At 39.6% G+C, this 27,001-nt stretch overlaps 1 protein-coding gene across 5 annotated transcripts; it reads left to right on the top strand.

Annotated features, from left to right (window-relative positions):
* Positions 1-1,215: 1,215 nt before the first annotated feature.
* Positions 1,216-26,615, top strand: MPP3 (MAGUK p55 scaffold protein 3). 5 transcript variants are annotated; one of them, XM_050912094.1, is made up of 19 exons: positions 1,216-1,259; positions 4,383-4,493; positions 5,720-5,838; positions 6,338-6,415; positions 8,216-8,296; positions 8,830-8,967; positions 9,903-9,984; positions 11,493-11,578; positions 13,054-13,128; positions 14,182-14,378; positions 15,228-15,292; positions 16,502-16,522; positions 18,233-18,274; positions 18,697-18,861; positions 19,562-19,642; positions 20,554-20,647; positions 20,896-21,004; positions 21,882-22,004; positions 22,948-26,615. In XM_050912094.1, exons 2-19 carry the CDS (start codon positions 4,469-4,471, stop codon positions 23,125-23,127), a joined length of 1,761 nt encoding a protein of 586 aa, XP_050768051.1. In that variant the 5' UTR covers positions 1,216-1,259; positions 4,383-4,468; the 3' UTR covers positions 23,128-26,615. The 5 variants fall into 5 exon arrangements, with proteins under 5 accessions (XP_050768051.1, XP_050768053.1, XP_050768054.1 ...); XM_050912096.1 differs by lacking the exons at positions 16,502-16,522; positions 18,233-18,274 and having other exon boundaries at positions 9,903-9,963; positions 22,945-26,615; XM_050912097.1 differs by lacking the exons at positions 16,502-16,522; positions 18,233-18,274 and having other exon boundaries at positions 20,896-20,977; positions 22,945-26,615.
* The last annotated feature ends 386 nt before the right edge of the window (positions 26,616-27,001 follow it).

Genomic DNA, 27,001 nt, shown 5'->3' with positions numbered 1-27,001 from the left:
ATGTATCACTAATGAATAGCTTTGGAGAAATGAGTATTTAATTATACATTAAATTCTATAAAGCATAAAATTATCATGAATGTTTAGTACATTTTTTGATAAATATCTTGGTTATTCTTTCCAGAGTAATGTTCTGTGCTGCACACTAGCCTTCATATACATATGTATTTTAAAAGGATGTTTTACTCCCAAGAGCTTGACTGACCAAAGTGGCTATACTCCTAAATTATTATTTAGTACTGCATGTGATAAGTGGCTAATAGATTGTCCTATCCTTACTGCTGAGGACTTTTAAGTCCTTTAAGGATTGAAGAGCTAGAGAGAGTACTCTGCAAGCTAAAACTCATCTGTTCCTAGCCTATTTCCCAAATAACACCACTTTTTTCTAGGAAAAAAGAGATGCTACCTCTGTAGAGCCTAGCCGATCTTCTGCCATACTGCTGTGATTTTTATCGACCTTCTCTTTTTGTCTCTCCATTGGCTACCCATTTTACTTCATTGAATACAGCTTTTTGTCTTTACCTTTAAGGCCTGGATCCCTTCTTGTGCATGCCCTGCCAGCTGTCCTGTGCGATCAGCCTGTGAGCTTCTGCTCCCTTGATGCCTGGCCACCAAACATCCACGAGCACGATTTGCACCCACGTATTTTTGTGCATGCCCCAATACCGCGTCCCCCCTCTAGGGATGAATCCCCCTATAAAAAAATCCAGAAAGCCACTGCAGTGTCCTCCATGTCTTCCAATGCCACAGCACACCTGACAGCTGCTAGCTAGGGGACGCCTACGCTCACCACCATCGACACTCAATCCCCAAGGCTGCCTTCAGAAAAGGGGACTCTGGAGCCTGGGTGGCGCAGAGCAGGGCTAGGTCGCGGCAACGGCCCAGGTCCGTCCGGCGCCCCGGAAGCCTCCCAAGCTCCACTGGAGGCGCGTGGGGCCCTTCACGGGAAAGCCGCGTCGAAACGCCGGGCCGGAGCTCGCAGCCGCTAAGTCTGACGGTGCGCTGCCGCCCCGACGCTGCGCTGCGGTTTCGCGGCGAATCCTCAGCGGTGCGCAACGAGCCAGGCGCGCTGCAGCCGCCCCCGGCCCCGGGCAGGTTGGGGGAGGGAGGCGGCGCCTAGAACGGCTCTAAGGGCGCATGAGCAAGGTGCGCAGCAGGATACAGGGACGCAAGCGCGAGGGAGCTGCTCTGCGGCCTGCCGGAGCAGGCAGCCAGCCAGCCAGCACTACACGGGGTCGGACTTGGGCCCGCACCCGCAGGTAACTGTCGCCCGGCGGCACCATTGCTCCCGAAGCGTGGCGCGGCTCTGTACCTGCAGACGCGGCCAGGGCGACGCCATTTTGCACCGGGGCGGGGCCGGGCCGGGCCGGGCCGGGCCGAGCTCTGACGCTGCCTTCCGAGGCGCGGGCCCCGGCGTGGCGGGAGCCCGCGGGTCCGCTGGGGTTTGCCTAGCGGGCTCTGGCCGAGGCCGAGGACTCGGGGCCGTGCCTGGCGGAAGCCCTGCGGAGCTCTCCGGGTGGTGGAGATGGGGCCGGAGAAGTGTTCGCAGTGCCCGGCCTCGAGGTTGGGGAAGCAGGTCTGGAAGAGGACGTCTCGCTGCTGGCGTGCGGGAAGTCCGGTCCGGGGGGTAACCTCGCTCCATACCCGTTGGGCCCGGGGCTGGGCCGTGAGGAGGGTCGGCCGCGCTAGCCTTGCCGCCGGCAGAGTCATCGGTGCCCGAGCTCGGTGGAGCGCATGGAGAGCTCTCTCCGGGGAAGGACAGTCCTGCCCGGCCGTGCCGAGGGAGCTGGTCCGCCTCGCCGCGCTCCGCCCCTCGGGTTCCCGCCAAGCCTCTGGGTCGCTTGAGGGGCGCCCGACTGAGTCCAGAGCGCCGGCCCACGGGCAGCGTCCGGTCCCTAGCGCGGGGCCGTGGAGTTGCGTGCTTGCGGTGGGGGCTCGGACGACGGGCCTGTCCCCGTGGTGCCGAACAGGGAGCGATGTGCCGTTTTCTCTGTGCTTCGTTCAGCCATCAGAGCAGTCGCTCTTTTAGTGCTAAAGTAGGTATAGTCTCCAGTGAAAGACTAGTTTGGTCAGATTTGGACACTTTTTTGTACACAAAAGCAAAGTGAGGAGAAATCCTGTGTCATAGCTATCGGCTATGATCTTATTAGCATGCAGATGCATTTTCTGAGCTAATCACTGGGGTGATCATCTCCTGGAAAGATGTTAAAATGCAACTGCTTTCCGAAATAAGATCTACCGCTTTGACCGATATATCTGGATTACAGGAGCTTTATGTTGTATTAGGCTGTCAGCCACGCTAAGTTTATTTTCCAAGGTAATGGGGATAGGCCAAAGTATATTATGCTTCTGTTTAATCCCCTTCTTTGAACTCACGCGCAGCATCAGTTCAGTTTATTTAGCCCTTTCCAAATATCAACAGTCCTTTTCCTAGGCAAGGAAGGTGGCTCAGACATTCTGTCTCGGGAACAGCTGGGCAAGGGTATGTGTGAAAAATGAATTGTGGTTTAGGGAAGATGTTTTTAAAGCGGAAAAGTGTATTTGAGCCTGTTCGTACTACAATGATGAAAGGACAGATTCATGGTTTTGAGCCCCTCTTGCAAAAGATCACATGCTGGGGCTGAATTTAATACCTTGAAGCCAGCCTTGAGTATTGACATGAAGCACGCTGGTGACAAATTATTGGATACAGAATGCTTTTCATTATTCTGAGCGTTCATTCCAATCAGTCCTGGCTAACAGGATTTTTACAGAGCATCGGAAATGCCTCTAGGGGAAGCCTCCATTTTGATTGCTGTGCCTAACTCATCTAATTCTGGTGCTCCTGAGTTTGCTGTCATGTTTTTGAGATGTTAAAACATGTATTTTCCAGATTCCTGGGTGGGATGCTTTTTCACTAAGGGTCTGGAAAATAACTCGAGTTTTCTTGAGTTTTGGTGCTAAATAAGTTTGACTGCGGGAAGCACATGTTGTTACAAAGACAGAGCATGCAATTAAAGTTCCCTTTCTTGATAGTTAGAGAAGATTTTAAATACATGTCAAACGAAATGCAATAGTCAAGGAACCACTGGTTAAATGAATTGCCTATACATTTCTTTTGGCATGAAGTGTGGGGGGGGGTGTGAAATGTTTATTTCTTCAAAGCAATAAGTAATAAAAATGCTTTTGAAAGTTAATTAAATAAATGTGTAGTATATGTAATACACTGGAGTACGATCAGTGGATTAGAGTGGAATTTCAACACTCGGTTCACTTGCTTAGAGAACTCAGTTATGTTTTGATACCCAGGTGGACTAATTAAGTATAGCAGTAGAAAATATGGCGTGCAAAATGTAGATGACTATTGAGCTTAATATTGCAGTACGTTGTAGAGAAACTCAGGAATCTAGAAAATGCTAAACTGGTATATGCTAATTTGCCATGCAGTACTACGATATTTCCAGGCAGCTAATCAAAATAAGGTTGAATCAGAAAATCATCAAACTTGTGTCATGTGATCAAAGCATCAGAGATTTATCTACAAATAGAAACACAAGGAGCATCCTTTATTGCATTTAGCAAAGAGTTGGAGTATCCCACATTTCTTTCTAATCCTTTGTGCATCCTGTTATGGCTGTTTATTTTTCTGCAAGCACTAGTCTGATGAATTTTATGAGCATGAACGAGATTTTTTTTAATGCCCTGGAACACATAAAGTGTTTCATCTTGGACTGGTGGTTATAAGCATAGATTCAGTTTTGTGGTTTGAAATTAAATTGCTCCGGAGTCATTTGCACTCAGTGACAAGAAAAATCGGCAATAACAACATCTAATGGAATTTCTGAGCAATGGAAGTACCTTATTTGTTGTAGCATCCTCAGTACCCATGACCAAGGTTGATGGAGTGACACTCCTACTAGCTTTAATGAGTTGCATGTAATTGTAGCGTGGCCTGCATGAGAATGCCAGGGGCATGTAAATTCCTTTGAGGTGTGCTTTTAGGAAGCCCCAGAACATCTTGTTGTGATGGCATCTTCCTGCATGCTCTCTCTATTTCTGTGCATATGGTGTTTATCGGTGCTTTTAGACGTCCATTCTCCAGCATGCTTTTTTCTTTTCTGTCTTTTTCAGTTACTTAGGCCTTCTCAAACTGTCTATCTTGAGAATAGAATAGGGAAGCATCTGCTTTCTTCAGCATCAGCTTTATCCAAGATACCATAAGGTTATTATATAACATAATATTTTTCATGTTGTTACTTGCGTAGCAGAATAACTGCAGGACTCTGCCTGATTCAGGTTAAACTGAACACTTGAGAGAAAGATGTACTAGGAACTTATTATTTTTACGTGATTGCCATTTTTCTCGCATGCTTGAGCTTAGGTATTATCTTTGCTCATTTCAGGACTGCCTCTGAATCGCAGTCCAGAAAGAAGAAACAATCGTGTTGATTTAAGTTGAACATTTGTCTCTAAGATTAAGAACAAAGCCATGCCAGTGCTTTCGGAAGACTCAGGTAACTAATCTGCATGCTTTCAACAGACCAGTGACTGAAATCTTAGTGTATGTGTTTCACACAGGAAATTAATTCAAATTGGAGTTAAATAAAATAGAATTAAGATAGTTCAACTAGATTTCTTAGCAATTACCTAAAAGAATACAAGGAAGGTGGAGTATAAAAGGTGGAAATGAATAAAATTAGTCAGATTTCAGGAAACACCTAGTTTCACAAGAACCCTGGAACCACTGAATATATGCTGGTAGACAGGCTCCTATGGACAAACTTGGACTTCTCAGTATAACACTGGCTTCTATGCATGCTTATTAAAGATCAGCCCTTATATCTCTGCTGCTTGCTGTGCCACCTCTTAATATTTTCTGAATAGGTGTTGGCAAGCTTTGTTAATATTCTTCCTTTTGACTTAAAAAACAGTGATTCCATTCAAGGCTTGCTAACCAATGTCTCCAGTGTGCTACCCAGGGTGAAGTCATATACGCTAATGATACTGACTTTTAAAGCAGAAGTGAGTTTGAGTCTCCCAGATCCAAAAGCACTCTAAAGTTCATGGAGAGAATAGCCAAAGGAACAGATTTTAGCCCTGCCCCCTTGTTTGTTTTTGTTTTCCCAGTCAATGTCCACCAGGAAAAACCTAATGTTTGTCTGGCCCTGTGCACTGCAAAATTGGGATATTGATGATTTAAGCACTTTTTAGAAAACTAGCCACAAGCTTTGCTTCCACTGCAGTGGAAATTACACCAGTCCTTTCCTCCTCTGGTCAGACCTGACTTCTAACAGATGCCTCAGAGGTAGCAAGGGCAGGTTAACACTTGTAAGCAAAGTTGCTTGGGAAGTCGAGCTGGTAGCTGTGCAACAAAGGAGGTAGTTCAGTCGTTTTGCGAGTCTGCTGTGCACTCTAATAACTTAGTTTTTTAGAGGGCTAGCTGATCTAGAAACAAAGGGTAATTAACATGAAGGGGGAAACTTCAAAAGTCATGTCTTTAAAAATATATATTGCTTTGGTAGCTTTTGCCTTAATATGATATATGTTATATCTTAAGCTGTGTTTGCCGCTTGAGAAGGGAGTGTTACAAAATGAGTGGAAGATAAGCCCAAATCTCTGCAAACTTAGTGATCACCAACATGGTACCCAAGTAAATGTAGCTGATGTTAAGTCTGCAACAGAAGGTCCTGTGAGACATGCTATCTACAAAGCTTGTGTTCTGTCTTGAATTTAAATTTAGGATTGCATGAAACTTTGGCCCTTTTGACATCTCAGCTAAGACCTGATTCAAATCATAAAGAGGAAATGGGATTCCTTAGGGATGTCTTCAGTGAAAAGAGTCTCAGCTACCTGATGAAGGTAAAAGTTCGTTTATGAACGTACATTTTCCTTACAGGTTATTTATTCTCTGTTCCCTTGATTTATCAACCGTTTGCTTTGCCAAAGCTTTTCTTTTTTTTGGTAGAATTCTATACTGACCAAAGCATGTATTTATTTAAGCACAAACATTAAGAACATTCGTTGACAATTAACATATTTTGTTCAGAAAAATTATTTCTGCCTTGATTGCCAAAATGCAGATGCAGTGCCCCATAGCTAAAAAGCAGTGTGAAATGGCTTTTTTTTCCCTTATGACGCTGAAGTCTTAAGAGATTTTCTGGCTGTCTGTGAAACTAGCATGAACAAAAAGAAAACTAAAAGACTCCTGAACAAAACAAAAATAAGCTGAAGAGAGGTTCTTTTTCTGACACTTATCTCAGAAAAATTAGATTCCTTAAATATAAAAATATTCCAGTGTAGGTATATTTAGGAAGTTTTGTATCTCTCTGTAGTAATATACCTGAATAATCTTTTTCAGATTCATGAAAAACTCCGTCATTATGAAAGACAGAGTCCAACCCCTGTTTTACATAGTGCAGCAGGATTAGTTGAAGATGTGAGTAAAAATTCTTGTCTCCTTATTTTCCTATTATTTAAGTCTGCTTTTCTAACAAATCAAAGCTTTGCAATTGTGCTATATGTGTACATAGCTCTCATCTTCCCCAGCTATCTTTGGAGTCTGTTGGCTAGTTTCACTCATGATTGATCAAGGAAATGAGAGCTCAAAAATATCATGTCATTAAGTGTCCGGTGAAGACAGACACAGGCAGGTAGAACAGGAGGATGTTACTAATGGCCTTCATAAGGGAGAGGCTGCAAAAAGCATTCAGTCCTTTCTTGACAATAGACTATCCCAGCTAGGCATTCAGTCTTAAGGACTTAAATCCATTACAACCCAAGCAGCATTGCTGTTCCCATAGAATGGTTTGGGTTGTGTCGTGGTTTAACCCCAGCCAGCAACTAAGCATCATGCAGCCACTTCCCCCTCCCCCCTCCCAGTGGGGTGGGGAGGAGGGGAAAAAAAGGTAAAACTCATGGGTTGAGATAAGAACAGATTAATAACTAAAGTAAAATAAAATATACTATTAACTAAGAATAATAATAATAATATTATAATAATAATTGTAATGAAAAGGAATATAACAAAAAAAAGAGGAATAAAACCCAAGACAAGACAAGTGATGCACAATGCAATTTGTCACCACCCGCTGACCGATGCCCGAGCAGCGATCCACCCCTCCTGGCCAACTCCCCCCGTTTATATACTGGGCATGACATTCTCTTTATGCAGCCTGGGATACAATTGGCTTTCTGTGCTGCAAGCACACATTGCTGTCACGTATCTGATATTTCATCCACCAGTATCCCCAAGTCCTTATCTGCAGGGCTGCTCTCAATCAATTCATCCCCCAGTCTGTTCACAGAGTAAAGTTGTATCTTAGATTTGTTTGTAACATGCCACGTGCCTGAAAAAGTGAAATTTACACTGCCTTTGACAGCTCTTTACAAGTGACTTCTGCCCGTTTCCTTCCAAAGCGTAGCAAAGGGCTGCGGAAGGTTTGGGAGCTAGAATTCTTCCCTTTGCAAAGCCAGGAGATCCCACTGCCCCATCTTAACCTGCAGCATACCCCCTTTCCCACAAATAGTCTACTGCCTCCATAAAAGTTTTGGCATTGCTGCCTGTCAAGTCATACAAAATTACAGTCTTCTAAACAGCAGAGGAGAAGTTTTATACAGGACTATATGACTTCCCTATCTAGAACCTGTTACATGGAAAGGAAATCTCTCTTGCCTCAACCCCTTCTCCCTTCCTCCTCCCTCCCCCCACTTCTCTTTCCCCAGCCTAGTGCAAAAGTGCTTCCATTGTTTCTCTAATCTTTTGTTTGGAAGGCCGGAGACTCCAGGGCATATTTTGATATCCAGGCTTTGCAGGGGAACAAGGGAACTTCTGTTGCATTTTCCACACGGGTAGTGCTACCTGGTTACAGAGAGGATTAAACTCCTTTATCATAGTACAAGCACATATCACTTACGGATTCCATATAGAATTTAAAATTTCAGAACTTGTTCCTGAAATTATATTGGCGGAATCACTCTTAAAATATATGTTTAGGGGCTAGGATCCTGATTTCTGGTGATGTCTTCCTGCACTATCTAATAAAAATAAAATAGATGAAGAAGCTTTCATTTCTTTTAGGATTCATGCACTATTGTTTGGGATTGGTTTTGACGTGTGCACACTACTTTGAAGGATGATGGAAGTTAGCAAGCACGCACCAGAAACACTCACTTGCAAATATATGATCTTGTTTGGTGGACTCCTTCCATTTTGAGGTTGTTAATTTTTATTTTAAAGGTAATAGAAGAATTGCAGACTGCACCAGTGAATAATGAAGAAAAAGAGCTACTTCAGCTGTTGTCAACACCACATCTCAGGGTAAAAAAACACACCAGAGACCTTAAAGAAATTCCTTTGCAGAATTCCAATGGAACGTTTTGTAATGGAAAGGTTACATTGGAGAGTCCCTAACAGAAAGGAAAAACTTCATACAAACTGTAGTTCTGTTCCACTGTGATTTCCTGCACAGGCTTTAGGATGTGAAGGGGATTGCAAAGACACAGCGTAGGCCTTTCATGCATAATGCACCATGTTGTCTTCCCTCCCCTCCTTAATATTTTCTGAGGGAGCAGAAAAGAAAAGGATACCATTTCTCAACTTTTTGCTTTCCATAGTCCACCTCCATTCTGTAAGTCTATTTAGGCTGAGCTTTGTTATTGCCTGGATTTAATTTAAATGTCAACGTATACCAATATATAGTTTCCATAATGGGTAAGATAATTGCTAAATCTTTTTTGGGGGATTTATGGTGAGGATGGAAAGGGAGAGGTTTGCTGTAAGGTTGGAAACATGAGAACTGGAAACTGTAATATTACCCCATTACATTACTGTTTCTTATTTCCTTTGTGCAGGCAATGCTTGTAGTACATGACACTGTAGCACAGAAGAACTTTGACCCAGTCCTTCCACCTCTACCTGATAACTTTGATGATGATTTTGATGAGGAATCAGTGAAAATTGTTCGGCTAGTGAAAAATAAAGAACCCTTGGTACATATAAGATAACCCATCTTTAGTCATAAAACTCTGTAGTGCACAAGTGTTACTGTGAGTATGGAGGAGATACTTGAAGATGTCGTCAAATAGTCTGCAAAAACTAGGAGTGTTCTGAAGCTAGTAAAATAACATAAAAAGAAAACTTTGGTAAATACATCTTCACAATTTTGCGTGAGATGCTTTATAGGCATTGATTTATAACGCCACTTAACGCAGGGAGCACGATCTCTGAGGAAACTGTATATGTTGAAGCAATTATGCTGATTATACAGATTAATTCTTTTCATATTGTAGCTAACATTCAATGAATTAATACCCGCATTTGCATGAAAGTCAGTGATGTATGGTAAAAATACGTTTGATAGCTGTATGTAAACATTATATTGACAAGGTACTGATTTGATTTCGTAAGGAAAAACAGTTGTGTCGGGGAAGAAATCTGCTAAAGTGCTTTTTGTATATGACAGTAGGTGGTAGAAGAGAGCAGTAACTTAAATCCTGATTAAAGCTTTATATTGCCAGCAGAGGTAGGAGAAGGGAAAAAAAAATCTTATTACTTGGCGTTCCTTGCTTTTATATGTAGAAGTGCTGGCTGTATTGTGTAAAGATTCAGAAGACACATAGAGAAAGCTTGTTGTAAGAAATTCTGTTTTGCACTCTTGAGTGACTTTGATCACCGCAATAACGTAGGTTGTGTAAACACTCGGCAAAGTTGGCAGAAAGGAAGGTGTGCGCATCTTCCCACAATCGCATGACATGGGCACAGGCAAAAATTGAATAATGGTGAAAATTGTCAAGGAGGAAGACAAAATTTATTTCCCGTTTAAAAGACACATTAGCTTACATGTGATTTCACTGCTCACTGTATTCTAAGCAAATTTCTTATGATGGTTTCTTGGGGGGGTTGGGGGGGTATGTTTATATTTCAGGGAGCTACCATCCGAAGAGATGAGCATACAGGAGCTGTGATAGTAGCAAGGATCATGAGAGGTGGTGCAGCTGATCGCAGTGGTAAATTTCTAAAGAAAAGGGGATTTAAAATTGCAATTGTAAACCATTTTAAAATTTCCAAAATTATGCATGCACACACATACTGTATACACATACCTAGAGCAATAATCTCGAACTAAATCTGATGGTTTTTCATTCCAAAACCAGTCCTTTGGACACAAGTGTTTAATGTATGTATAGACTATTTTGTAAAAAAAAAAAAAAAAAAAAGATAACAGCCTGTCGAAATCTTAATAGGCAACTGTTAGATGTCAAGTCTGAACTAGTTTGTAGGCTCTCTGTGTAGTCAGTGGAGGGAGATGGACATTGCTGGAGAACAAATCATCCCAACGAGCTTTAGAAAGGGATAGGCCACTGGTGGAATTGCCTTACTTCCTTACTGACTATAAACGGAGCCTACATGGTAAGCTCACTTGACAACTGAATTTCTGGTGTCCAGTGGCAGGAGAGACTTCCATGCATAGGCTGTCATTCAGCATGCTTTCAGGAACTACAGAGTTAATTCATACAGTATTTGACCTTCCATTTTCTAGAAGGTGATCATCCAGATTTTATTAAATAAGCTGAATTGGCCTTATGTGAGATTTATAGACTTCAAGCCTCGTGCACTTTTTTTAATATACAAGTAATGCAATCCCAAAATTAATGAATTACTGTGATGAAAAAATATTAGCTAATTACAGCTTTCTTCTTGATCATTATCGTTCTTCAAATTTGTGTAATTGATAAATGTAATGTGAAATGAGTAGAGCATGCACTTAGATTACTGATGAAATACAGAAATGCTATTAATTTAATTAGATATGTTTTTCTCTAAAATAGCCGCTAGGAAAAAATGCCAACAGAGATGGGAGAAGTAGGTCTAAGCTTTAGAACAAAGAAAAGAAAATAGGTTTTTTTACCTTTAATCTAGTATCTTGGTTTATTCCGTGTATCATGTGTTGTTTTCTGTTTGCTTTACTGAGAAATTCTTTTATGTCAGTTAACAGTAGTTATATAACACAAGTACAACATTTCTTACTGAACTGGATAAACAAAACTTGTAAGGGCCTCTTCATGGCTTGTTAAAAAAAAATCAGTCCAACATTCTTTCTAGGACTGTGTAGTGTTGATCTGTCAGTTGATGGCCATGTCATTCCTGCCTTTATAGTCAGCAGCGTGTCTCCTGACTCCACAAGATTTGATCATCCTCATGAAACTATTCCAGTTTTGCATTCTTAGTGCTGATGCAAATATAGAGGCAGTGATTTTCCAGAGTATCTTGCCACATGTTCTCTATCTCCACGCTGGTCTCCTATGAGACTGTTGCATGAAAAAAATGCCATATGGAATAAAGGCGGGAGACTTCAGAGCACATTGCCAACAAAAAGGCACTTGGCTCTAGTAGGAAACCTATTAAGCTGGGGGAGGGAGGAGAGGCGGTATATGCTATTGGCTTAGGTCAGACATCAGAGGAGTGGCGCTTTCCAGTCTGTAGGCTTATTTTAATTTACTTGTCATCATTTCAGGTCTTGTCCATGTTGGAGATGAACTAAGAGAAGTCAATGGTATTTCTGTGCTTCACAAACGACCAGAAGAAATAAGTCAGATTTTGGTCTGCACTGATTTTCATTTCAAGATCTATTCTGCTGAGTGATCTAGTAATTACAGTAGATGATGAAATGTAACCATGAGTTTAAAATACGTATAGAGCTAAAAGATGCAATCCCTGCTTGTCTTTGCATTAAGAGTTTTTCTTCTCTCAGTGGATTAGTCTTCTCCTTTTGACTTCAGAAACTTCTGCGAACTGAATCGGTACCAAGTAAGATACAAATATAAAGTTACATGTTGCTCTGTCAAGAGCTTCCCTTTCATGCTTTATGACAAGCAAATTGCAAATTAAAAGTGCATTCCTAGAAGATAAGCAGTTTATTCATAACACAGTATGTTAGGAAGCTGAAGAAAGTCTCGGCTGTGTGTCCAATAGAGCTGTCAGTCTGTTCTTTACCAGCAGATTCCTTGCGACCTTAGCAAATTCTTGCTTCAAGCTTCTCTAACATTAATGCCCACAAATTTTGGTAGAAAGTGTCATAGCTCTTACACTTACTTGTCTCTGACTCCCCTCTTGTGGCTTGGTTCCCCCTTGTCTTGGTGTGGAGTGGAGTTAGGGACACAGAAGAATGGCAACACTAGGAGACTGAAGTATTTGGCATTGGTTCCATCAACTAATTTAAATTTAGATCAAAATAATCCTGAATAAGGAGAATGACTGCTTTTAACTTGGGGGGGAAGGATCAAAATTGTATTTTGAAATACCGTGTAAAGTTGTATTTGTGGGAACTCTGGAATGCTATTCATCTGTCCCATTTTAAATGCCTGCAATGTAATAGTTTCCTTTTCACGGTTTATTTTTTGAGGAAGAGCTACAAATGTTTGTCCAAGCTGATTGTCCAGGTTTCCTTTTTAATCTGTGCAGAATAGCACGCTTCTCTAGGACACAGTTCATCTCATCCAAAATAAGGCATCTAAAATAGATCAGATAAACCTATTCTAGATTTCCAAAGCACCTAGAAGTGCTTTTTAATTTACTATAACTAGTAATTGAAATTTACTAGCAAAGATTTTGAGTGAAAGTAGATGTTTGCTTTGTAGACGTTTATGTCACCCTAAGCAGTTAGCCACTTTGTGGGAAAATACAGCAATATTTTTCAAAGGAGCACTTTAAAATGGTTAGTCTGCAAAAACTTAAGTCAGTGTCGTACTAAAAGCCACAGAAGTATTTAATGCCCTGTGAACTGTAATCCAGAAATTAATGCAGTTGCTAAAAGCAAATGAAGGAATTTTAATGCAGGTCTTAATATGTTCTAGCCCAGTAGTTACTGTGGATGTCTCCATGGGGGAAGACACTGTTTTGGAGGATTCATGGAACATCATGATAGTCTCTGTAATAAAGTTAAATAGTGGATTAGCTTGGCCTATTAAAGTTCTGAGAAGACGACACAGATGCTAGCTCCTAAACTGGAACTTGAATAGTCTGCATTGTGTCCTTGTCCTGTTTTCAAAGTAAAAAAACATTTCTCTCTTTCTCAGGCTCAGTCTCAGGGATCAATAACGTTAAAAATAATTCCGGCCATCAAAGAAGAAGATCGTCTAAAAGACAGCAAGGTATGCAGCTTAGTGAAATACTGAAGCACACGTTTTCATATTTACACAATTCTGGCATTTCTGTAAATGCAAGATTCCTGCTGTTTCAGTGAGGAGTGTCTCAGACCCATAATTGAACTAAAAAGATAGAGCAGTTTCTTGTTGTAAAATGCAGTGCCCTTTTATTCAGTAGAATTACTTGGATGACTTCTCTCTTCTTCATCATCTTGGCACCGTTCTTTCATAGCATTTCTGAAATCTAGCCTCTTCTTTTTGTTCATGTAATTAAAATTGGTGTTCCTGCCAGTCCTCTCTTATCCTGACAGCTGCTATCTGTCCATTATCTCTGGGCATTTTGTCACTCACTTGAGTCAAAACAGACCTACTTGCAAACAGAGCTGCATTCGTTATTTGACCCCATTAGCCCACTGCAAACATCAGCACACCTCTCTGAGTGCTTCATTTGCCCTCCTTGATCAGCAATGACTTACTGTTCGACTGGTCCCTTACAGGATTCCTCTGTCAACCTCTATTTCTGCTTCTGTGCTCTCAGTTGCCAAATTTTTCCTTGAAGCCCCGCAAATCACTTTTAAAAGTAGTTCTGCTGTGATGTGTTAAATAGTGGTAATATACAAAACCAAAGTTGAATAGTAGATTTTGATGCATTAAAGGAACATTTTAAGGACAGTCTTTATAATTGGGCAACTTTGCCATAAATCCCTTTTTATTGTTTTCTCCCTCTTATTTTTTTTTTTCCTTTGTTAGTTGCATTTTGTACTTATGTAGACTGTGAACTGTGTTTCTTGGGACTTTGATCTTTGAGTCCCATGTTCCACAATGACAATACATGATGACTGAGTATGTGCTTGAAAGTTAGTTTATTTTTTTGCATAAGTGACTAAGTCAAAATACATATGCAGCTTGCTAGGTTCCGGTATTTTTGAGTACTGTAAAGCATAAAGGAGAGATGAAGAGTATATATAGTTAGCAGTGTAAGCATTGGGGAAGCCTTTTAAAGGTAGTTTGAAATTGCAAATAGGACAAGAAGAAAGGATGTGTTACTTTGTTTTAAAGGTGTTTATGAGGGCGCTTTTCTGCTATAATCCCAAAGAAGACAGAGCCATTCCTTGCCAGGAGGCTGGGCTGCCATTTAAGAGACGACACATCCTGGAAGTTGTAAGCCAAGATGATCCGACATGGTGGCAAGCGAAGCGTGTTGGAGATACCAACCTCAGAGCAGGCTTGATCCCCTCAAAACAGTTCCAAGAAAGGTTTGTCAATGAAGACTACAGATTTTTTTTCACACATACAGTGTCACACTGATTTTATGGTGCCTTTTTTCACAGGAGATGAAGGGCAGGATCATGCCAGGGTGAATACCAGATGCTTAGAGGAAAGTGCTAAGTGTTGGGTTTTTAGGGTGGGGGAGGGGTTGGGGTTTTTTGAGCAAATTCAAGACTGGGAGATTAGGCGTTGAGCTCTGGTTCATGATTTTAACACTTCAGAAAATTTTACTTGATACTCCGTTCTTACATATTCACACAAGCTGAGTAGCTTGGTTTGTTTACTAGTAAATAACAGAAAACTCCAAACTGATCTGGAAGGCAATGGATAATTTCTAAGTATGCATAGCTGCAGTGATCATTTTGGACAAAGGTTATCTACTTTTGAGTTGTCTTTGAGGTTAGTAGCTTTAGGATTGTGGCAGACAGGAATTTTACCCATCCTTTGTAAAAATGGCAAATAGAAGTTGGATTCTCAGCAGAATTAGAATAGAATAGAATAGTTGTTGTTTTCTAATATTGCAAAAAAGATTGGGTGGGGAAAAGGAAATAGAAAAAATTACATTGATAAAAGTAACGTGCTATTGATTTCTGTGCTCTGATGTATGAAACTGTGAAATGTTTTAGAATCTTCTCTCTCAGTCACTTATCAGTCGCAATCTGGGACTGTCATAGTTTTAAAGAAAAAGTCTTTTAAAATGGTGAATCAGAGACATTTTATATTTTCAAGGAAAAGCACTATTTCATTCTTTATTTTCAATGCTATATGTATAACATGCTATAAATTCTTTATAATTCTGAGCTTACACAGCTAAAATATAATTATCTTCTGTTTAGACGATTGACTTACAGAAGAACAATAGGTACTCTGCAGAATCCCAGAACTGTGAAGAAACCTTTATGTAAGTCTGTTCTGTTCCTTCAGTGATGTCTTAATTGATACCAACTTCTCAGTATTTTTCTGTTATTTCAATAGTGATGTGTTTGAATATGTTTTGTGTAATCTGTCATTGATTGATTTGCATGGATACAAGCTGCCACATGAGAGGATTTGGGTTTGAGCTTTATACAGTGTTACTAGTGCCTATTGTTTTCAAAAAACATGGTTGTCCCTCTTTTCCTGCTTTCAAGAACATGAGGCCTTACACATTGTTTAGATGCTTTAAAATTTGCTAGTGTTCATATTTTTTCTACGGTTTGAAACTTGAAAGCTGCAGAAGTAACCCAATGCACACTTCTTGAAATTCTTACATAAATGCATGAAATGACTCTAAGCTCATATGAAAATAAACTGTAGCTTTAAGGAGGATAAAAATCACTGGCAATCACTGGAGCTGGCAATACCATCTGCATTTTAGGCTTAGCGTTACAGAGCTGGTCTTAAGTAGACTTTAAAGTGATTCTTGTTTACAGCTGCAAAGCCTCTGTCAGTGAATTATTCACACAAAAACTGCTACTTGTGATGAAATTGCTAGTCAGTGATGAAAGGGAGAAGACATTCTGTATTACCACAGAATATAATGTTCCTGTTGCTCTTGGGTACTTCAGCACAGCTATTATTGATGTGTGGGGCAGTCCTGTGACTGTGTGAAGCCAGACATTGTGCTAGGAGTGCCACCCTCATGTAGGCTAGGAATCTGGAAATTGTCCATCTTCAGTGATACAAGTGAACTTCTGACCTGTGGTGCACGGTACATCTCATGAAGAGATACAGGTATTCTTACGGAGATACAGGTATTCTTATGCTACAAACAGGAGACAAGATGCTCAACCAAATTATAAAATAGCATTAGAGATTTAAATGAAGCTTTTCCAAAGTAATTTCCATTACATTCAATGTTAGGAGGCATGTAATAAGGATTGCTACTTAGGCTTTTTCTCAGACATTCTCGAGACAATTAAGCTGATAACTGGTTATAATACTAAATTTTAGCAAAAAAGTCTTCAATCAGTTGATAAGGGTACATTACTGCATTATTTTTTTTTAACATAGACAAGCCTGTTAAGCAAATCAGACCAGAAGAACCTTCCTTTCCATTCCCTGTAATTTTACTCAGTCATTTGCCAGTCTTTTAATATCATACCAACTCTGCCTTTCATGCTAACTACAGATGATCAGTCTTCTGATAAAGGTAGGTACTCTCCTCACTCATTTTCTGTCTGATTATAAACAACCAATGCATTTTTTAAAATCTTGCTAAGCCCCCAAGCAAAGGGAATAGTAGATGTAGCTTGTTCTTACAGCAGTTTCTTCCCGAGTTATTACTTAAACTAATTTAATTTGGATTGAAGACTTAGGTAATGATAACTTCCAAATTTACTCTGGATTCAAGAGAAAATATTTTTGTCTTCTGATATGCTTTTACATGTTCTGTAGGTTTCTGAGCAAGGTTGAAAGAGTTGCAAGTTACATGCAGTCTGGTATTTTTTAAAAAATGAAGAAATATTGGGGTTTAACATTTTAGAGCACCTGTATCAATCCAAATTGATTTTTTCTTCACTGCTCATTTGGACTGCTTTCTCTGTTGTTTTCATTATGAGCAACTGTGTTGGGCTTATGCAGTTTATATGTCACTGTACCACACGCCTTTCCAAATATCAGGTATTTTCTGTTGAATTCTGCATGCTGTGATTTTTTTCACATTACACATGCTTCTTGAGAATAATATTACAAGTATTGGTATTCCATCAACTTCGGTGAAAGGACTAATCATATTCTATAATTAGCTGGCCATGACTGGTATACCTATCGAAGCGCGAGTGTGAAACTAGAGCCTACCTTCAACAACAGAAAATAGCTCTCATCTTAGCTATGGGCTAGGTGTCTATTGCTACTAGTATCTTCTGTTAATGTAGGCATAATGTTTTATGAGTATACACTGGCATTGCTTGATTATATACCTGCATGCAACTATTCATTAAAAAACAAAGCTCTTTCTCTGGATTGGCGCATTTTGTTAAAAGTTTAAGCTGCATATATTTTTGCCTATGGTTGGGCTTGTCCCAGAACCATACACCTCCTTCTTAAAATGAGGAGGGTTCTGTGGATATTGCAGGGCACAGGTGCCTAAATTTTAACAAGCCAGGTAGCCTTCTTTCAGGAAGTATGAGAACTTGGTATTTGTCTTAGGATTGCAGTATAGTGTTTTGCAGCTAAGTATCATCGTTTTATTTTGCATAGTTTTAGGGGCCTTGTGGGTGGCTGTAGTTTGAGGGAGGGGTAGGTTGGCTTTTTTAAACATAGATTTGCATATTATTTTACATACATGCATATGACAAGAGCATCAAATCTTTACCTTTTTAATAAAGAATTAATAAGCAATGATAATTTAACGTAGCCAAAATGAAGGTGTTTAGAGGTCATATTTCAGTCATCTCTGATTCCCTTTTTTCAAGCCCAGATGATATTGAGATGTCAGAAGAGGCAATATTCTTACACAATCATACCCATTTTTAAAGTCATACATTAAAAAAAGAGCTCTGTGTTTTTTACTTAAGTCTGAATATTATACTTTTAGCAGCAGCACTGATCAAATGTAATGAATGCTGAAGAGCATAACTTCTGCGAACTGTAAATACAGAGATGTAGAATCCTCTTGTGCAATAATGACATCAAGGACTTTTTAAAATACAAATCACTAGCCAAGGCAAATAATTTTTTGTATCGTTAATATTTGTGTTAGAAAAGCATGTGCGTATAACGAAGGATATAAAACTTCTCCTTCCCTCACCAATGAGCTAGGCTTGTATCACAGGCACCATTTAAGGTATCTCCCTCCTCCCCTCTCACTTTCCTTTCCCCTGTGCCCTTACCCACCCCTATCCCACTTTTTAATTTACAGAAGACTGTGACTGTGAAGGATATTTCAACGGACAGTACATAGGTGAGAAACCAAAATCCCTTTCCTCTTCCCTAACACCCCCTCGCAAAAAAAAACCCAAAAAACCCAAACCAAAAAGAACCCCACCCCCACATAAAAAAGAAAAACTAGCTTATTTACATTAATTTCCCATACATTCATAAACTAGATTATCTCTGTGCAGAGGCATAACTGCACTTTGGCATAGCCAACACTTGGCAACTCAAGGTGATATGAGGGGGGTTTTATTATAGATTAGGTGCTTGGTTTTCTACCAGATATGCAAATGTTCATCTATAAGATTAGCATATGTGCAATGATTTTATTATTAAAAAAATTTGTGAGAGTAACTCGTATTCAAAGACAGAGTAACTTCTAGCTGAACAAGCTTGAAATTTTAGATAAGTGGAGACATGGTTTAATACATCTCTTGCTTTCCTCTACAGCTGGCTTACGCAGGAGCTTTAGATTAAGTCGTAAAGAGAAGGAGAACACTCTGAGTGAAGGAAAGCAAGCAGAGCAGGCAGACGCAGCAGAGTTCCTAACATACGAAGAAGTCACGAAATATCAGCAGCAGCCTGGTGAACAGCAGAGGCTGGTGGTTTTGATTGGTAAGATACACAATTGGCTCAAAATTTTTCACATTATCTGCCTCTTCCCTTATCACCTGCACTCCAAGAGGTTTTCCTTAGGTGTTTGGTTTTGGTTTTTGTGGTTCTGGTGGGGTTTTTTTTAAAGGTTTTTCTGGTTTTGGTCAGAAGCTGTTCTTTTCTTTTAAATGACATTTAAAAAAAAAAAAAAACACACAAGAAAACCCCAAAAAAACAACCAAACTCACCAAATCCTTCTAAAAATAATTATGCAGGACTATTTCTCATTTTTCTGATTCACTTTCCATTGGTTCTCACTCAAACATGTGCATGCTTATGCTGTCAGAACAATTGATGAAAAGGTAGATGTCAGAATTATCTAACAAAATTTTGCATGCAATTTTAATTCAGTGTGCTTAACAGCTTTGTGTTAAGCCAGTTTCCCAGGATGTCCTAGAAATTAAGGGTATCTCATAAAACTGCTAAGATTACAGGTTTTCTGACAGTGCCTGACAAATGTTTGTCCAACAGCTGTTCAAGGATTCAGTTTGTTCCTGGTAATGTTCTTCGAAGCAAATGTGGCGGGTCATGAGGTCTCTCATGTACAGGTTTCTTCAAGCACACTCCTGTATCACATTATTTGTGTGAAATTGATATTATTTATTTTCTTTGCAGTATTTCATTCCACACAGAAATCTGTCAGTCAGTTCTATTTTATTAGGTTGTTTGGGGGCCAAATTAAGCGAGCTCAAGCAGAAGGTTGTGTCAGAGAACCCACAGGAGTATGGTGTTGCAGTTCCACGTGAGTAATTTACTGACTTTTGTGTGTTTGCCACTTTATTCCATAAATGCTGTCTAATAGTGTAGTGCTAGCTGCACTGATGAATGGTAAGTTGGGCTTTGACTATTGATTATATGCATATTTCAGAAGTACTTCAAATTATTTTTCTCATTGTAATATACTATGTTTGCCCTTTAATAGCTGAATAGATGACTACATAACTTGGCACATATGCACTACGGAATTTTGTCAACTCAGTTGATTTTTTTGAATTGTGTTTTCCCAAGTGAACAGATTGCATTTTCTCAGTGTCCATTAAAAAAATGAGAAACTGAATACAGGAAGAAAAAATAAGATTGTAAATTGCAAAATCACTTTTATGGCCAGGCATAGATTTGTAGAATGATCACCAAAGCTTCTCCTATAGTAATAACAATTATTAAAAGAAATTATGACATCAAAGGTAAGGGACACACATAATTATGTAAGTTTCACAGTAGCGTGGGAAAACAGCCAGGGATATTCTTACTCTAAATTCAGAGGCAACATAATAGGACTTTATATATTTCCTATTTTTATTTTCTAAGTTTCAAAGAAAATGAGAGTCCAATATTCTAAACAGCTGAGAGATACTGTTTTCCATAGGATATACTCTACTGCTTCTACCAGGTGTAAGAAGTATGCCTCCTAACTATTGTGTTAGTTATAGCATGCTTGGGAGCAAAACAACTTCATTTTTGGTCTTAGAATTTCTGATATGGAGTTTAAAACAAAATTATAATGTTTGATTTATATTTGATGTTAATTTGAATTTGCCAGCGTGTAACTACCTTGTTTGAGGTCATGAAAATGTGACTGGAACTAAACAGAGAAAATACAGTTATTTGCAAAGGCTGATCTGTCTCCTGTGTCTTGCTTCCATTCTCTTCTAGATACAACCAGGTCAAAGAAAAGTCATGAGAAGGAGGGAGTAGAATACAATTTTGTCTCTAAGCAATCATTTGAGACAGATGTGCAGCAAAACAAGTGAGTTAATTTTAAAATACTGGCAGCTTCTTCCCCTATTTGTCAGTAGTCCTGATTAGCTATTAGTGACATGTGAAGAAGGCTATTGCTACTAAGCAACCAGAAGGAAAAAAAAAAATCAGAAAAAAGAAACCCTTTCCCCACCTCCCCATCCCCATTTGACTACTGTGACTTCAGGAAACAGCTATCAAATGTTGTAAGTTAAATATTCTTTGTGGATGGTATTCAAAAATGTATTGACTTTTTAGATTTGTGGAACATGGAGAATACAAAGAAAATCTGTATGGTACAAGTCTTGAGGCAATCCGGTCCGTGATGGCCAAAAAGAAGGTTTGTTTGGTGGATGTGGTACCTGAAGTAAGTTCTGCAGCTTATTTTAAAGAAAGCAAGTATTTCTTACTAGGCTGCCAGCCTAAGTAACTGATGTTGTTCACCATTTGTGGCTACTTGCCCTGCAAAGAACAATGAAGCTCTCAGAACTTGTGTTTCTAACACGTGGCCTGACTGCTAGCTAAGCAGAATAGGGCTCTTTAGAAAGCAGTGCAATGTGTAAACTAGATGTCTAGTTGATACAGCCTAGATGACACTTTATCAGTTCTCACTGTGGGATTTTTCCCTTGCTGTAGGAAAAATGTGCATCACTGTCCTAGCCTGCTCAAGTCCTAGAGAGAATACTTAGAGCACGGATGGGTTTTTCATTCCTGTTCCTTCCTATTGCCTCTGAAGCATTACTAGCGTTGTAACCCATGCCAGTATACCTGCTCTTAATCCCTCCATAGTGGGAGTTAATCTTTGAAATTTTTCCTAGCCCAGTTACAAAATCTGCAAAGACTTGTAATGCTACCTCAGATTAATTCCAGGTTTAAAGTTTCCAGTGTTTGGCCTCTTAAGCAAAGCAAACTGTAACTTGCCTGTCAAGTCAATTTTTTTTTAATACTTTTCTCAGTATCTTTTGCCATGTCCTTGTTCCTGGTATTGCAATGCATAGCAAGGCAGGTGTACAGTTAGACCATGTTCCAGGAAGCTCATGTGCTCTTGTAAGCTAGGCAGGACACTAACATTAACCTTTCTTTTGAAGAGCAAAAGGCTACTGTGGTCAGATGTATAGTACAACAGGACTTCACACCACACTGTGTACTAGTGAAACTGTTGAACCCAGCTTGAGTAGATCATTGACATATAACCAAAAAAAAAAAATTAAAAAATGGTGTAACAAAAACACATCTGTTCACAGGCAGTAAAGCACTTGAGGACTCCTGAGTTTAAGCCTTATGTTATCTTTGTGAAGCCTCTCATTCCAGAAAAGAAAAAACATGTCCTAAAATCTCCCATGTCAGAAGAAATCTCAGCCCCCCTTGTAAGTATTCTAACTTTAATCTTTTCTTTTTAGACATGAAATAAGTATTTGGGCTAGCATTTCTATGATATGGAAGAGCTCCTCTTCCATGACAGCAAGAGTCATAGTGGGGCACTGAGTCGGTCCTGTGCACATACAGCCTTTCAATTGGAACTGTAGAATGAGATTTTTGACTCCCTTAAAACTTGACTATATAAGTACTGTGAAGCAAAGTGCATGTCTTCCATGTGGATCTGTGTACATCACTCAAGGCTGCAGCAGGGGAAGCTGCTACTGAACTCAGATAAACTAATAATCTTTTTATGTTTCTGATGAGCAGCCCCATCAAATGATAAGGGTAGCCACCTATTCCTGATACCTCCAGAGTGACACCCACCCAGGCAGTTAAGCAGGTATACACAAAATGCAGCATGTGGATGTCTTACAAGGACCAAACCTAGACCAACTGCAAATTGGTGATGTGTAAATGTGAACAGAAATACTGAGAGTGCATAATGTCATTACTTTGGGTAACCTGAACTTGAATTTATACATAACAGAACTTAGTTCACTTGGTAAGTTTTCATGTAAGCCCTTAAAATTATTGAACTTGGGGACAGTGCATCCAGCATTCCTTTTCAGCTTTTGAGGAGTATGATTTCCAGGTGTTAGATTAGGCAGCGACTCTAACTTCATAAAATGCAGCGTCAGGATCTTATGTCCCTCCTGTAACATGTTTTTTCCCCCTCCCTATCACCTCTTGCATTTTTGAAACAGCCTGCTACATTCCAGCCGTAGCACACTGCTGCTTGATCTCAGTTGTAGTATCTTACCCTTTCCTAATTGTAGCAGCTCTTGTTTAATTTCCTTTCAAAGTAATGACTTATGCTAATATACTTTAAAATGCTAGTAATTAAAGAGACATGCTGTAAATTTCATACCATCTTCTCATGTTGATCAGCAGGATGAAGAACAGCAGGAAATTATTAATTCAGCAGCATTCATTGAAGAGCAGTATGGCCATTTAATCGACACCGTACTGGTGAAAGAAGATCTCCAGAGTGCATGTAATCAGCTGAAAATTGTGTTAGAGAAACTAAACAAGGATTCATTTTGGGTGCCAGTCAACTGGGTTAGGTCATAGCTTGTTATCATCTGTTTAAGGGAAAGATTGTATAAAAATGTCTTGTAAATATATGGATTAGAAAAGGGAAATATGTCAAATTCACTTCAAAACTGCTGGTCTATCTGTCTAGAAGGTAATACATAAAGACTGTATGAGAAAAGCTAAACAAAGTCAGAAGCTGACACTGCCTTCCTGAATCAAAATCTTGAACAGCAGCTGTCATTTAAAAGTGAATACTCAGACTAAACAGATCAGTAAAAGATTGGAGTGACTTTTAGACTGTACAGTGAAGTTTCACAGAGGGTCCCACACTTCCAAAGCATTTAAGTAGCACTGCGACACTAACCAGCTGGATGGAATTTTCATCCTTTGGCCACAAATTTTGTGGCTAGAGTTAAGACATCTGAACAAGGTACTTTTCAGGAACCAGTATGCCTACAGACCAAGCTACTTCAGCTACTGTCCTGTGGAGAGTGCTTACACCATGTCAGTTACTCAAAAGTTCAGCTGGCTGTTAGGCCAGCAAAACATGTTTCCCTTCACTCAGGATCATTAGCTGCAAATCCTTTTCAATTAGGCACTAAAACTAGGCCAGTTGTATAAGTTGTAGATATTTTAGTAGCTGAGAGATGGGGGGTTTTTTATGTCCATCCCACATTTCCCAATGCCTCCACATTGTCTTGCACAGGAACTAGTCTGCTCATCCATAGCTTATGCCCACTTCCCCAATCTCTTCTACTGCCACAGGACAAACGTTAAATGACCTGTGAGCATGCCTGTGTAACTAGCCAGCTCAAACCAGAGACATTTTTTAGTCTACATGACAATAACTGCATATGATTTAAAATGGGACTTTTAAGAAGCTTATTTTCTACAAGACATCTTTGCAAATGCCACCTGATGGGATACCACCTTGACACCAACATGGCAGCTCCAAAAAGGGCACTAAAAGGAGGAGGCTGAAGTACCAAGTAGCTGAGCTACAGGTCCAAATCATCATCTTTCCAGCATTTATGACTGCCTTTGTTCCAAATTGGGTAAAGGCTTCCAGAGCATCTAATTGGCTACATCAAGTCCTGAAGAAGAAATCTTAACTGTTAGAGGACTTTGTATATATTTCAGGAGAACTTAAGATGGGTGTCAATAAGAAAATGCAGTGAGATGATTCTGGAAGCACCTGTGTGTTATAATTATTTGAAAAATTTATGAGTATTGTACAGGTGCATGTTAGCTGAAACTAGTTCCTGTTTTCCATTGCCTGCTGAGGTCTAATCTTTCCTGTGTACTATGCCCTTTAACAAGACCTTTTGGAGCACCAGTCTCATCCTTTACATCTTAACGGTATGATGTTACTCTTGTTCCACTACATTTAGCAAAACTAACAACATGGCATATTAAAAGCACATTTCTTACATACCACTTACATACCAGCATCACTGAATCTACAATAACTCTAGCCCAAAAAGTTGTGTAGGACAGTCACCCATATCCACCTTCAAACGTGGACCCTGGCAACTTTCACGTATTCTGGCAACTTTCATGTATTGTCCTGCCTACAGGCATTGAGGTTCCCATTCCTACAAGAATAAGCACTCTTCACAGTCAGGTGTCTGCTTTGGCTTGTCAGAGCAGATATGCTGCCAGACTGGTGGCCTCAGCAAATGTACAAGAACTCCTTCACATGCAGGTGGCCTGTCAGCTCTGCCATTAACTCTGCAATCTTGTCCCAGCGCAGCCACCAGAAATAACATGGCTTACAAGAGACACATTGCCAAGTGAATTTTGTGACAGATATACCTTCAGCCTATGAAAAACAGTGTAATATTTTAAAAACTATTTAAGTAACAGCATTTCAACCTAAGTCATTTCATGAAAATATGAAATGGGCAGATTATGCTCACCATAGATCTATATTGCAGATTACAAGCAGGTTTTTATAGTCTGCAAGACATAAACATGTTTAGAGGATATAGATTTAAAGAAGACTAGGTAAGATACTATCTAAAGGTCAGAATTCACTTAAAGCAAGGTTGCTATCTAACATCTTAGAATGTTCCAAATGACTAGCAGTAAATAAATTAATTTGTACACTTCATGATCTAACCCAGTCTAATAGTAGAATTATGTATTAAGAGAAGCAAAGCAAATGACAGCTAGAGTTACATCTGAAGTTACAGTAACTGAAAACTTAAGATATAATAATGCTATTAAGTGAACTGAAATATTCAGTATGAGTTAAATAATCTTTTTTTAAGTGTATGCAGATACTCTGTATTGATGTACAGTCACAGATACTAACTTCAGATACTATCAGAAACATTTGTTTCTATTTTTTAGGTTTGAAGTAAAGGATGGTGAGAGGCTATGTATTATATGCTAAAGTTTGCAGGTAGCTAAGATGAGCTTCAGTTGTAGGGAAGAAAAAAGAACACATTCAATGCTCCTATTCTAAAATCCTAGGAAGAGGGTACATGCAGATGGTTGTTATCAAGACAAGATTCCAATTCTGACAAGATACTGAGTCCCTGCTGCATTAGCCATGCCTGGTATATGCTCCTGCCAGTAGGGAGAAGAAAGGTGAGAGATATTCTAAAGAAAATCAGAATGCAAATTTACTTTAATCCAAAGTCCTGCTTTGTGAATAGTGCCAAAAGCTCTAAGGCAAAGTACTGACACAAACTGAAACCCTTATCCCTCTCCCCACCTTGCTCACATCTAAAATTTATGTAGTCTTTCATATTTCTTTTTATGGTTTGTAGTATTGAAGGATGAGCCTTGGTTAACATCTACAGTTTTCAGGTGGTCTTCCATACACTGGCTGTACCTGAAACTGCTTCACTTCCTAAAAAATCAGTTGTGTCCAGTACATCCAGGGCATGCTTCAGTCTGTGAACTCAAACATACATTCAGATGGTTTTGAAGAATCCATTTCTCCAACCAAATTTGCAGTAGGATGAAGATGACAGTTTACTATAAAATACATACCTTCAATATGACTGAGATGCACACAGATTAGAACTCCGATACCTCTAACCCCGCTTCTTATGATGTGTACATTGTTTTTATAAAGTGAAAGCTGCGTTAAAACAGCATACCTAATTCTCTTGTGAAGAGATAAGGGATCTTGTAGCAGTCCGCTTAAAGTGCATGCTGGTCTGCCATGAAAAAAAAATTGCTATGGGTTTTTTTCATCAGGGCTAATGAGGCACTCTAAGAAAACTGTAATTAGTAGAAGTATACTTCATCCTTTTTTCCCCCTACTCTTACACATCCTGTTCCCTTTGTACACCAATGACTTGCTTATTAGCGTTCTCAGTCAAGTATTCTGTAGGAGAATACATAACACTATTTGTTAATACGGACTGTACATTCTTCTTCCACCTCCTGCCTGAGAATATGCCACAGGTTATCTTAGTGATACCTACAGATTTTTAATACGTAATATTTTAATGATCAGCCATCATTGCCTTTTTCTAAACAATAAAGATTAGCTTTTTTGTAATAAACATGTCTTAGTTCATCTAGAATGGGATACAAAGTATGTGAGTTCCAAAAAAAAAAAAATGCCCATCATCAGCTACCTTTTACAACCAGGTATCCTAGATACCTCACATTTGAGGTATTAAGAATGCACTAAAATATTACTTTGTTTTGCCCTTTCAGATAGTATAGAAAAACTTCTTGTAGAGAACTTGAGGAGGAGGAAGGGAAATATGGGGGACAGTTACAAAGATGCTTTCCCTTACAGTTGTCATTGCTAATTGAGCACAACCCATCATAAGCTGTGTCTCATGGGGGGGGGGGGGGGGGGAGCTACAGTAAGTGGTAAACCCTGTGAGCTTCTCAAGTTCCTAATTAGCAAGTTCAAAAGACATAGCAAAAAACCTGCCTA

Source organism: Gymnogyps californianus, chromosome 28 (genome assembly GCF_018139145.2).
Source record: "Gymnogyps californianus isolate 813 chromosome 28, ASM1813914v2, whole genome shotgun sequence".
NCBI classification, from domain to species: domain Eukaryota; kingdom Metazoa; phylum Chordata; class Aves; order Accipitriformes; family Cathartidae; genus Gymnogyps; species Gymnogyps californianus.
Note: the sequence above shows the minus strand (reverse complement) of the source record. Positions and strands in the feature narration are given on the sequence as shown.

Coding starts and splice junctions, on each gene's coding strand:
- MPP3 (XM_050912094.1), top strand. CDS start 4,469: ATGCCAGTGCTTTCGGAAGACTCAG. Junction 18,862..19,561: donor GAGGCTGGTGGTTTTGATTG/GTAAGATACACA, acceptor CTATTTTATTAG/GTTGTTTGGGGGCCAAATTA. Junction 19,643..20,553: donor GTATGGTGTTGCAGTTCCAC/GTGAGTAATTTA, acceptor ATTCTCTTCTAG/ATACAACCAGGTCAAAGAAA.